Genomic DNA, 12898 nt, shown 5'->3' on the forward strand with positions numbered 1-12898 from the left:
GACAAAATAAGAGCAAAAATAGATCTAATTAAAAGAGATAAAGAAGGAAAACATATCTTGCTGAAAGGTCCCATAGATAATGAAGCGATATCTTTACTAAACATATATGCACCAAATAGTATTATAGTATCTAAATTTTTGAAGCAGAAGTTGAATAAGTTACAGGAGAAAATAGATAATAAAACTATACTAGTGGGGGACCTCAGCTTGCTCTTCTCAGAACTAGATAAATCTAACCAAAAAGAAAAAGAAAGTAAAGTTAAGGAGGTGAATAAAATTGTGGAAATTTTAGATATAATAGATCTCTGGGAAAAAAATGAACGGAGATAGAAAAGAATATACCTTTTTCTCAGTATGGAATCTACACAAAAATTGACCACATATTAGAACATAAAAACCTCACAACCTAATGCAGAAAAGCAGTAATAATAAACTCATCCTTTACAAATTATAATGCAATAAAAATTACATTCAATAAAGGACAATGGACAGATTAAAAATAATTGGAAATTAAATAATCTAATTCTTTAAAAAAGTGGGTCAAAGAACAAATCATAGAAAGAATTGATAATTTTGTAAAATAAAATATCAAGACAACATACCAAAAATTATCTGATGCAACCAAAGTGATTCTTGGGGGAATATTTGTGTCTCCAATTGCTTACATCAACAAAATACAGAAAAACCCATCAATGAATTGGGCATCCAATTTGAAACACCAGAAAAAGAACAAGTTGAAAATCCCCAATTAAACACCATATTGTAAATCCTGAAAATAAAAGGAGAGATTAATAAAATTGAAAGCAAGAAAACCATTGAACAAATAAATCAAATTGGAAGTTGGATTTAGGGGGGAAGATAAAATAGATAAATCATTGGCTACTTTGACTTAAAAGAAAAGGAAAGAAGAAAACCAAAGCTAGAGCTCCAGAAACAGCTGCTGCTGCTGCCTTTGCTACTTCTGTAGCTACTCTCTCACACAGGTCTAACAGGTTTTTTCCACTGACCTTCCAATTTGTCCTCAGCCTGTTTGGGTTGTGGAGTCTATAAACCGTCACATGTACCAGAGATTCAGTCCCCTCCCCCCCCCCAGGCCTGCTGAGGTCCTTTTTTTGCTGGTGTGGCCCGTAGTGGACTATGCTCTGATCCTAGCATGGAAGGATAGACCCTTCCCATTCACCTTCCAGGCTGTCTTGGGCTGGAGGTTTGCTTCACACCATCATTCTGTGGGTTCTGCAGTTCCAGAATTTGTTTAGAGTCATTTGTTACAGGTATTTTGCTGGGCTTGGGGCAAGAGCTGTAGTAAGTCTCTGCTTCTACTCCACCATCATGACTCCATCTTAAGATTAGTTTACATTATCCATTACCAATACAAACATTAATTCCAGTTACTGGAACAAATCATTAATCCAATCTTCTAGGGCTTCCCAGTAAGCGTGTATTCTATTTGTACTCAATGACAACCAGTGGCCAGGGGTGTCCCTAACCTGTCGTTGGATGTTTTAAAGCTAAAATATTTTCTACTATTGGTTGAAGAATGGATATTGTCTCAAATTGAAATTGTCCCTAAATATTTAACTGATAATTGTCCTTTCTGTACCTTTTGTGGGACAACTGTTCATCTTCTACTAGTTAATCTTTTAATAATCCTTTCAGTAACCTCCTCTTATTACTTATGGTGTCTAACTAACACCTTATCTATATAATGCTGTTCAAGTCAGATGCCTGAATCAGTTTTATCTAGGCCCTGTCTTCATAGATTATGGTGTAATACTGTGCTATTAACATATCCCTATAGCAATCTACAAAATCTTTACTTGTGCCCCCTATCATGTGAAGGCAAACTGCTCCTATCTTTTTCTGTCCCTAGAACTGCAAAGAACAGTACTTAAATCAGTGACCAAAACCAAGGTCCCTCATGTTCTTTATTTCATCAATCATTTCCAAAACATTTGGAAGGGCCCTTGATAAATTCAGTCTTGACATGAAGTTTCCCATTGTCTCCTATAATTTTCCACTCACCACACTTGCTTTTTGCTATTTTATTTTTGCTGGCCAAATTGGAGAATTATATGTACCAATTGTATTCCTAACTATACCTTCTTGTTCTAGGTCCTTCATGATGGCAGTGATTTTCTTATTTCCTCCCTTGATTCTAGTCTGTGGAGTTCTTAAGGACTGAGAGTTTTCTAGTTGGTTAAATCACTTTTTTCCACTACACAAAGCAAAGAAGAGAGTGATAGAGGGGATCTAGGCCCTAACTGTATGCAAATTCCATAAAGTTCCTACTTTTAACAATCCTAGAGAGTTACTTTCCCCAGACCTCCTAGGATATTTCAGTATATATAAAAACACAACTATACTTGTCATAATTTGGGCATACAAATAAAATGGATTATATTTCAGTCATAAATTTAGTCTCTAATTAATTTGAAATTCTACAAACTTCTGCAAATGGGAAAAGGATGTACTTCTATCTGTCTCTGTCTCTCTCTAGGGGTCCCATATGTTAAATCTAGCATATTGCCTTGGTACCTAAAAGGTGCTTGGCAACTTTTTTTAGTTTGTTGATTTGAACTGAATTGAACTGCAACTTTAGAATGAAAAGCTACTTCGATTTAAATTCGCACTCATCTTTGAAATACTCTTCCATGGACTTGGATGCCAGCTTCCCTCCACAGTAAGAGAGGGAAGCTAGGGGAACTTATGGACATGGATCTTTCTTTTCAAGGAGGAATTATCTTAATTTATCATTTCTTAGAAAGGTCAGGAGACATGGCTAATAAATCAGGAAAGGAAATACTTTGCTCTTCCCCCTTTCTTACCATTTAATGAATTGGCAAAGTTTGCATTAGACAGAGAATGGATGTATGATTTCCCTGGTTTGGTCTCTCCCAGGTGAGGAAATTACCTTTAGCAATGTGGGTTGACACTTTTTCTACTTTCTCTTAGAAAGTTGCCTAAGCATATTGTGAAGCTAAGTGATCTATTAGGGTCACAGAATTAGTGCATTACAGATAGGACTTGAGCCCAGGTCTTCTTGACTTCAAAACCCCACCATATATTCACTGTGCCACCATGCATGGGTGGTATTGGCCTCAAATTCTTCTGCTAGGGCTCTAGTCTCATTCTTTTATTTATTTTTTATTTTTTTTAAAAATATTTATTTAATTTTAGTTTGCACTATTTACTTTAATAGGATTTTGAGTTCCAAATTTTTCTTCCTCCCTCCCCTTCCCTTTCCCCAACACAGCATGCAATCTGATATTGGCTATGCATGTGCGATCATATTAAACACATTTCCACATCTAGTCTCATTCTTCATGAGGACCTGCCTTTTCTCTATTCTTTAAAAGGAATCCTTTAGGAACCCATATTTCAACTCTCAGCTTACCTCTCATTGGATTTTGCATTCAAAAGTAACCCAGAATTAAATTTTGAACTGTGAAGCTTACAACTGGCATGGCTCAAGCCATAGATAGAAGTATCTTAAGTACCCAGTTTAGGGTCATCATCTTCCTTGATACTGTTTATTAAATTTTTGTTGAACAGAGGATGTCTTTGTGCTCTGTGTGAGAGCATATGTAGTCAGGTCGTTCTACAACTTGGCATATTGGATAGGGTTTTATTTCAGAGTCAGAGAGACATAGGTTTGAAACCTGCTTCTGGCATTTACCTGCTATGTGACCCTAGGCAACTCACTTAATTTCTCTCATCATCCTTTTCCTAATCTGTAAAATGGGGACAACAATAGCACCTCCCTCACTGGGTTCTTATGAAGATCACATGAAATAATGTAAGTAATTTTGCCTTATTGTTATTAATAAAAATATTATTTAGAAAGCTTAGAAGTTACTTAAGCCTCTTTGAGGGGGTCTAAAAAGGGGGTCCTTTGTCTTATCTATACATAGTTCAAATTGTCCTTCTTGGTTACTTTGTGAATTTATAGTTCTTTTGGACTCCACTGAGAGACAGGAATGATGCAAGGGCAAATTAAAAATGAGTGAAGTGTAATGGGACATAAACTTTCACTTCATCTATATATTTTCCTGTAAGGAGATTAGAGGGCACAGGGAAAATCACAGTATCATTTTTATAAACAAAAACAGGCTAAAATGAGTACCAAGGACAGCGTTGAGGGGAATAGAAGTCACAAAAAGGACAAGATTTGGTCTTAGAAAAAATCATGTGTAGATAAAAAGACAGGATGTTTGATCTAATTTAACTTGGTCATAGAGGGTGAACAAATGTGAGGTGTTTATGGGCTATAGCTATATTAATGGAAGATAAATATAAAATGGAAGCAAAGAGAATTCTCAGTGCTATTTTTTTATTTTTTTAAAATAAGAACATGTTATTGATGTGTTGGTTTTTTTTTTAGATTGCTTACATTTCAGATTAGGGGGCAGGTTGTTGCTGTTGTGTTTGTCCTTCATTCTTGAAGAGGAACATGACATCAGGATGATGATATGACTTGCAGTTGACTTTGTTTTGAGTGAGGGAAAACTGTGCAAGGTCACCAGCCTCACTTTCTTCTCCTCAGCCATCTGGGTCCAGTGGCCTGATATTGATCAGGAGGACTGGAGATCGTCCAGCAGGGGGCAGGTAGGTGTCATAGTGGATAGAGAGCTAGGTCTGGAGTCAGGAAAGTCTAAGTTCAAATCTGACCTCAGATACCTACTAGCTGTGTGACCCTGAGAATCTGGAAAAATAAACTACATCATAATTTTTCTTATTTTAAAAAATAAATTGAAAAAAAAAAACAAGAAATGCCTTTGAGAAGAACAGAGATAGAAAGGGCAATCCAGATTGGATTAAGTGCATAGAGAACAGATTGAAGCCAGAGGTGAAGCAGTTGTTAAGGTGTTAATGCATCAAAAGGTATCCAAAAGAGTTTGACGCGATTGGTGTGGGGGGAAACCCCCAAATCTAAAACCTTCTAAATACCAAAAAAAAAAAAAAGTAGACCACAAGAACATCATAGACTACCTAGTGCATACTTTTATATCTATACAAATTGAGAATCACATACACACAGAGAGAACATGGTTGTAGTAGGTGCTTAATTAAATGTTTGTAGAATTGAATCAGTTGATACAGACCTCTTCCTGTCCCCATATTTTTGTTTCTTGGGGCAGCTAGGTGGTGCAGTGGATAGAGCACCAGTGCAGGAGTCAGGAGGACTTAAGTTCAAATCTCACCTCAGACACTTGACACTCACTAGCTGTGTGACATTGGGCAAGTCACTTAACCCCAATTGCCTCATCCTGGGTCATCTCCAGTCATCCTGATGAGTATGTGGTCACTGGATTCAGATGGTTCTGGAGGAGAAGTGAGGCTGGTGACCTGCACAGCCCTCCCTCACTCAAAACAAAGTCAAGTGCAAGTCATGTCATCATTCCTCTGATGGCATGGTCTTCTTCGGCAATGAAGGACGAACACACACACATTTTAGTTTCTCACTCCCTGGACAGTAAGTCTGGATCATCAGAAGATCTTAGATTTACAGCTGGAGTTGTCTTTATTATCTAATCTAACCCTCTCATTTTATACATACAGAAACTAATATCTAGAAAGAAAGGACTGGTCCAAAGTCAAGCAGGCAGAAAGAAAGAAAATGCAGGATATAGCATTAGAACACAGAATTTCCCATTCCAAATATCATAGATGATTACCACACTGCTGTGGGGGAATTACTCAAATTAAACCTACCTGATGGCCTGCAGGACTCCCTGATGGGTGGGATAGTTACCCCTATCCGTTCACTCTTTGTATCCATCCCTAATTTGTAAAAGCTGCTTTCTGTTCAAAGATATCTGAGTTCAACTTATTGAACTGTAGGCCTGACCTTGACTTCTTTGAATGAAATCATTCCATTTTGGGAACTTTTACTACACGTCTAATTCTTTTGACTTTTATTTGTAGCAGAATTTAATATATGAAAGAGAATGTGTGCCTAAAGAGTTATCTCCTTGCATTCCAAAGGGCAAGATTCTTTTGCAGATCTTTGGGTAACTTCCAAACCAAAATCTCCCGGCTTGAGTCAGAAATTCAAAATAAAAGTAAATTGCTGAGATAAGTAAATGTTATTTAAGGCAACTGACCAGGCAGAATTGAAACTAATTTGCAATTCACTAAAATAAATTCTTCCTCTAGATGTGGAAATGATGTTTCGAAGTGTTTTTATGCTAAGGGAAAGAATTATAGTCTCAATGTTTTTTCTTCATGCTAGAGCAAATCGTTGATTTTGGTTTAAAGTGAACTTTAGTGGCAGGGTTGGTTGGTGAGTGAATGGAAATAACTTGGGCATGAAGAGCTGATATTTGGTTGTTTTTTATTTTGGTTGTTTCCCACTTAATTATGAGCAGGGGTGTCTAACACCTCAGAATGAGCCCCCAAATTTGGAATCTGTCCTAGTTATCAGTGCTTTCACCTTAATCCTATAATTTGGGTGAACACAAAATAGCTATCTGTCTATAATGTAAACCTAATTAAGAGGAATAGGGATTTCAACAAATAAACTCAAGGGGGAAAGTGTTAGAAATCTTTCAAGAACTACTATTGTATTTAAACTTTTACATTTATGTTTCTATCCCTGAATTCCAGTGCCCAACACCACACCCTCACCTTCCCACTCATACCATTTTAAAAGGGAAAAAAAGTACATTTTCTCACAAAGTTTCTTCCTAACACGTGTGGTAGCAGCAAAAGCAGCTTCTCTGAAGTTTGGTGAGTGGAAGAGGTTCAAATGATTTTTGACATGAACTAGTTTGAATGATCCCATTTATTTAAATTAACATGAGAATGTTTAATTGCTCTCCATAGCTTTTCACCTGCTTTTATACTTCAGGAATGTGTGTGTGTGTGTGTGTGTGTGTGTGTGTGTGTGTGTGTGTGTGTGTGTGTGTGTGTGTGTGTGGTGGAGGGGAAGAAAGAGGAGTCTGTTTAGGTATCTTGGTTTCCTTGGTCAAGTACAAAGAAGACTGGATTTGTATTCAGGAGAGAAATATGGGTTTGAAATCCAGCATTAACATTTATTAGCTGTGGGAATAGGGAAAAATCTCTTAACTTTTTCTGAGTCTTAGTTCCATCATCTGTAAAATGGAGCTAAAAATACCTGTCATACTCCAGTTATTTTGAGGCTCTGATAAGGCATTGAACGTAAGTCAGTTATTTTAAATCATAAATACATAATTTCTAACAATTTCCCCTTGATTCTGAAAAGTTTTTAGCTGTAAAAGATTTGATGAGACAAGGGAAGGAAAAGTTATTATATTATCTTTTACAGCAACTGTGATCCGAAAACCTGGATTTAAATCCTACTTTTTAAACTCACCAGCAATGTGACATTGGGCCAGCCACTTAAAATCTCCAGAGTTTGACTTTATCTTCCACAAAATGAGCATTTTAACCCCCAAGTACCTATATCACAGGGTTGTGGTGAGGATTACATGAAATAATGCATATAAAATAATTTTAAAATTGTAATCTCTTTGAATTCTTTCTTGGTATACTCTCTCAACACCTTCAATACCCTAAGTAGGTATTGAAATGAAACTGTAAAATGGAATGGTCATTGAAATGTATCAATAGTCAGAAGGATCATGGATAAAAGAATCACAGATTTACAGCTGGGAGGGACCCAATGGTCATTGAGTCCAATTCTTTCGTTTTGCAGATGGGGAAACTGAGTGCTAGAGATATGAAGCGATTTGCTTAAGGTCCTCCAGCTAGTTCAGGTCAGAGGTAAGTTTTGAATGTAGGTCTTCATGATAACATCCATTACAAAATGCTGCTTTGTTGAACCAGCTGGAATAGATGTAGTTCTGGGGAGCTAAGATAATGTTAGGGATAAAGTAGGTGCTCAATCAATCCGCAAGCATTTTTTAAGTGTCTACAATGTGTAAGCGCTGCTCCAAGCCTTGGACATACACGGAAAGGCAAAAGATAGCTTCTCCTCTCAAGAAACTCACTTGTAATGGAGAAGGTCACATGCAAACAACTTTGGACAAACAAGATACATGCAAGATAATGGAAAATAATCAACAAATTGAAGGTGTTGGCTTTAAAGAGGATCAAGAAAGGTTTCTTACAGAAGGTAGAACTTAACCTGGAACTTGAAGGAACCTAAGGAAGTCGGGAGGTGGAAATGAAGAAAGAGAATTCCAGGCATAGGAGACAGCTAGTAAAAATGAACAGAGTTGAGAGTTGGGTGGGGGAGTGATTCATTAATTTTTTTGAAGCTCAGTATGGATATAAATCATGCTTGATAACTGTAATCTCTCTCTCTCATTGATATATGTATGTGTGTTTGTGTGTGTTTGTGTGTGTGCAAATGTTGTTTACTATGTTCTATAGGCCTTGCAGTGAATACCAGCGATCTGATAGAGGATCATCTTTACCATCACATGGTACCAGTTTATTCCATTACTCATTATTTAATTAAATTGTACTAAATTAGGGGAAAATGGAGTTTTGGTGCTTCCTGGTTTTATCAGGTCTCTTTATAGAGTCTACAGCAGCAATACCAGGTAAGATTCTGTCTTTCTATTGATTTAAAATAAGAATTTTATTTATTCATTTAAATATTTATTTAATTATTTTTTTTAAAACCTTGTCTGACTTTATGTAAAACTAATTTCAAATATTTTTACTTTATGTTGGAGTATTTGCTGGGATAAGTTGTCAAAGCAAAAGTCCTTTTCTGTAGTGCTGAATTTCTTTCAGTGCTGTTGCTTTTGGAAAAGAGACTCATTTGACTTTGGACACTATTTTAACTGCTATTTGTGACTTTGGGCAAGTCAGTCAAGTTAGTCATTCAGTCTTTCTGTCACTCAGTTTTCTGATGTGTGATATGAGATAGCAGATCTCTTTAGCTCTAAAATCATTTGCATCTTTGACAAATGGACCTACTTTTCTATAGACAAGTAACATTTTCATTGAAGTATTGCAGTGAATCCAATTCCAAACTACAGTCTTATAGCTCCAGAGCTAGTAGGGACCTCAGAGGCCCTCTAGACCAACACTGTTATTTTTCAGTTGAGGAAAGGAAAATAAGCAATCATTTATTAAAGTGCCTACTATGTGCCTACTTTTAAAGCACCTTACAAATATCATACCATTTGATCTTCACCAACCCTTTCAAGTAGGTGCTATTATTACCCTCCTTTAACAGTTCAGGGAACTGAAGCAGAGAGAAGTTAACTGAACTCCAGGGTCCCACAACTAGTGAAAACCATAGTCCAGAATTGAACTAAGATCTTGCTGACTCCTGATTGAGCTCACAGTCCTCTCTGCCACCAATTTGCTTCTGAGGCCCGGTGTGTTTAAATAAGTTGTTCAAATACACACAGATAATAAATATCAGAGACTGAATTTGAACCTGGGTCCTCCAACTCTAAGGCCTATGATTATTACTTCTTATACTGTAACAGGTAGTCATTGGTACACAGCCAGATGATTATTCACCTGGACAATCTTTAGCATCCTTTCCTAGCTGAATCAGAAATTTGACTTTTCGTTCTGATACATCTGTGAATGCAAATTCCACTAGGAAATATTTTTCAAAGCTATATACACTGGAGGCAGCTAGATGGCACAGCGAATGGAGTGCTGGGCCTGAAGTCAGGAAGACTCATCTCCCTAGATTCAAATTCAGTCAACATTTAATAGCTGGGTGATCCTGAACAAATCACTTACCCTTATTTGCTTCAGTTTTCTCATCTGTAAAATGAGCTGGAAAAGGAAATGGCAAACCACTCCAGGATCTATGCCAAAAAATCCAAAATGGGGTCACGAAGAGTCAGATATGACTGAAATCATTCAATAACAGCAAAAACATACACAGTAGAGTATCTATACACATATATACTCACACATATGAGTATGTGTGTGTGTAGGACTTTCATTTTATCTGTCTTCTTCATTTGCAGGTCGACACTATAATGCACTTGAAAATGAGGCTTTAATTGCGTTGTGTCCCAGATCACAAAAACCTGGATCCCAAGTTTACTGGACTAACTTTAATTCTAATAAAAACATTACAACCAGTCAAAGTAATCGGATATATTCCTCAGGGGTCCAACTCAAATTTCTACCAACTTCATTGAATGACTCTGGAATATATAATTGTATTATAAAAAGGTATGTAGACAACATGATTAATTTTGTGATTAATTAATTTTCTCATATATTTGGGGCAAAATGTTTTTTCCACTGCATCATATTGATATATTTATTAAATCTAGGTTCTTACAAACTGTTTAAAGCTTTATCATATATTTCAAATATATGTTTTGCTGGGTTTACCATATTCAGAGAGTGGAGTACTGAAATCTCCTACTATTATTAATTTTCAATCTTTTTTTTTTTCAGGAGATAAGCTTCTTCTTTATATGTTTAACTGTCATTCAAATTAATGGACTTTCTATGTATCTTCAAGTATATGATTTTCTTTTTTAAAAATTGTCAGATATCTTTGCTGCATTTGCATATTTTCTTTGGTTTTTTTATTAATTAATTTTTAATTTTCAACATTCACTTCCACAAGATGAGCTGCAAATTTTCTCCCCATCTTTCCTCTCCCGCCACCCCAAACAGTGTGCATTATGATTACCTCTTCCTCCAATTTGCCCTGCTTTCTGTTACCCCCACCCCCTCCTTCTCTTATCCTTTCCCCCTTCTGTTTTCCTGTAGGACAAGAAAGATTTTTATACCTTGTTCCCAGTTGCATGTAAAAACAATTATTAACGTTGCCTTTTAAAACTCTGAGTTCCAAATTCTCTCCCTTCCTCCGTCCTTCCCTCATTGAGAAGACAAGCAATTTGATCTAGGTTATACATGCATAGTCAGTATTTGCATATTTTCTTGAGCAAGGTGTAATGTGATAAATTTTAGTCTATCAGATTAGTTTGAATTTGTGTATATCCTGATATCTTCCAGCATTAAATCTGTTTCATACATTGAACATATTTGTTGGGTTTTATACATAGATTAACTTATGATTTTCATAAAGGAGTTTAATCCTTACATAACTTTAAGGTTGTTTTGCCTTCTACCTTTTTTGTCAATTGCTATCCATTTTTTCAAAAGGGAACATAGACTTACTTTTACTATTTCTGTTCTTTGACTATAGCACCAATTGTCTTGTACCATTTATGATGCTATTGGTTACATTCTTTCACTATTCACCTTTTCCAGTATCTTTCTCCTGCTTCTCTTTTCCCACAATATATTTTTTGAATTGTGTCACTTTATTCATTTTCTCTTAGGTATATTTTCATTTTTTTTGTAAGGGATGTTTGACAATTTTATTGCTTTCCATAATGTTAATTAACTTTTTTTCAAGGTGAAATTACAAGAGGCAGGTTTGATTGCAACTTTCTTCTTCATCTTCCTAGAACTATCATTCTATATCCGTTTTTAGGGTTAGATTTATTTCTTTTTAGAATGCTTGGTGGTGAGCTTGGTTTTAAATATTTTTATTTTGATTCCTTTAGCAGCTCTAAGGCCCCTTTCGGTGGATATGTGAATGTTACAATATATCCCAAACCACAAGCTTGTGTTGTCCCCAAAGACCTGTTGTATATAGCAGCATCAGGAACGAAAATTAGCTCAATAATTCATTGTCCTACAATTGAACGTTATAATGGAATAGCACATGTGGACTGGTTTAAGGTAAGTGAGGAATAGCAATGATAACAACTGATGCTAGATAATTAATTAAGAGTAGGTGGAAATTGAAGACAGTTTTATTTTTCAGAATTGTAAAGCCCTGAAAGGACAACATTACTTTGCAAAGGAAGATTACCTGGTCATTCAAAATGCAACGACTGCTGATTCAGGCGATTATACCTGCAAATTCATTTACAGTGAAAATGGAATCAATTATACAGTTACTGCATCTAGGCCATTTATATTTCAAGGTAAATTGCTGTATTGATAGTGAAATCTTTGATGAAAACAAAGTAATAGTTTTTTTTTAAGTGCTCTTTTAAGTCAATTCCCTCCCCCCACCCTATGTTATGTTTTTTGATGACCTTTAATGATAATTACTAAGGATGGGTTAGCCCAAATCACAATTATTCCTTTTGCCATGACATTTTATTTTAAAAAGATAAGTGGTTTTATTAACAGTACATTCCCCTTGTATGTAAATTGCTTTAGAACCATATTATAGTAGTGAACAGTAAAAGCACCAACTTTCCCATATTGTTTGTTTCCCATTACCTAGTCATCATTGAAATATAAATTCATAGCATTCTATATTTAGATGTGGAAGGAATCTTAAAACAAATTGAACCCCCTCATCTAGGTGAGCACCTCATTTTGCACATTAGGAAACTGAAGCTAATAAAGATCAAATGGCTTGCCCTAGGTAACAAACAAATGGTGGGGTGAATACTTGAAATTAGGTCTTTTGACTCCAAATCCAGTTAGGTCATAGTGTAGAATGCATGAAGGGAAATAATATAAAACAAGGAAAGAACAGTGGATTGGATCTGTATTGTGGAGTGCCACGAATGCTAGACTAAGGAGTTTATATTTTATATCATATTTTGTCTTTCAAGCAATGGGAAGTCACTAAAGAGGCTTAGTAGTCATGCTCATAATTATGCATTAAGAAGATGCCCTGGCAGCTGAGTGAAGAATGATTTGGAGAGAAAAGAGAGGAAATGAAATAAGAGAATAACATAAGTGTGGGGGGGAGGGTTAAGAATTTAGTTCTGGTAGTAGTTGTGGGAACAGAAGAGAAGCGGTGAATGAAAAAGATATTGTGGTGGTATTGTCACTATGACTTGGCCATAGGATGGGTGGGAAGATAAGGAAATCATAACAGTCAAGAAAGGCTCTGAGATTTTGAATCAGTGAATGATGAGTAATTTAGTAGAGGAGTAGA

The 12898-nt window shown here is 36.0% G+C and overlaps 1 protein-coding gene across 1 annotated transcript in view; it reads left to right on the forward strand.

The window, feature by feature from the left end:
* IL1RL1 (interleukin 1 receptor like 1) overlaps positions 1-12898 on the forward strand; it is a 58142-nt gene that overhangs the window by 22997 nt on the left and 22247 nt on the right. The window contains exons 3-7 of the mRNA XM_072621725.1: positions 7679-7746; positions 8359-8531; positions 9933-10143; positions 11499-11676; positions 11762-11924. Coding sequence (XP_072477826.1) covers positions 8468-8531; positions 9933-10143; positions 11499-11676; positions 11762-11924 — 616 coding nt within the window. The 5' untranslated portion in view covers positions 7679-7746; positions 8359-8467. The remainder of the gene's footprint in view (positions 1-7678; positions 7747-8358; positions 8532-9932; positions 10144-11498; positions 11677-11761; positions 11925-12898) is intronic.

The sequence above is a fragment of the Notamacropus eugenii genome, chromosome 6, assembly GCF_028372415.1.
Source record: "Notamacropus eugenii isolate mMacEug1 chromosome 6, mMacEug1.pri_v2, whole genome shotgun sequence".
Taxonomy (NCBI): Eukaryota; Metazoa; Chordata; class Mammalia; order Diprotodontia; family Macropodidae; genus Notamacropus; species Notamacropus eugenii.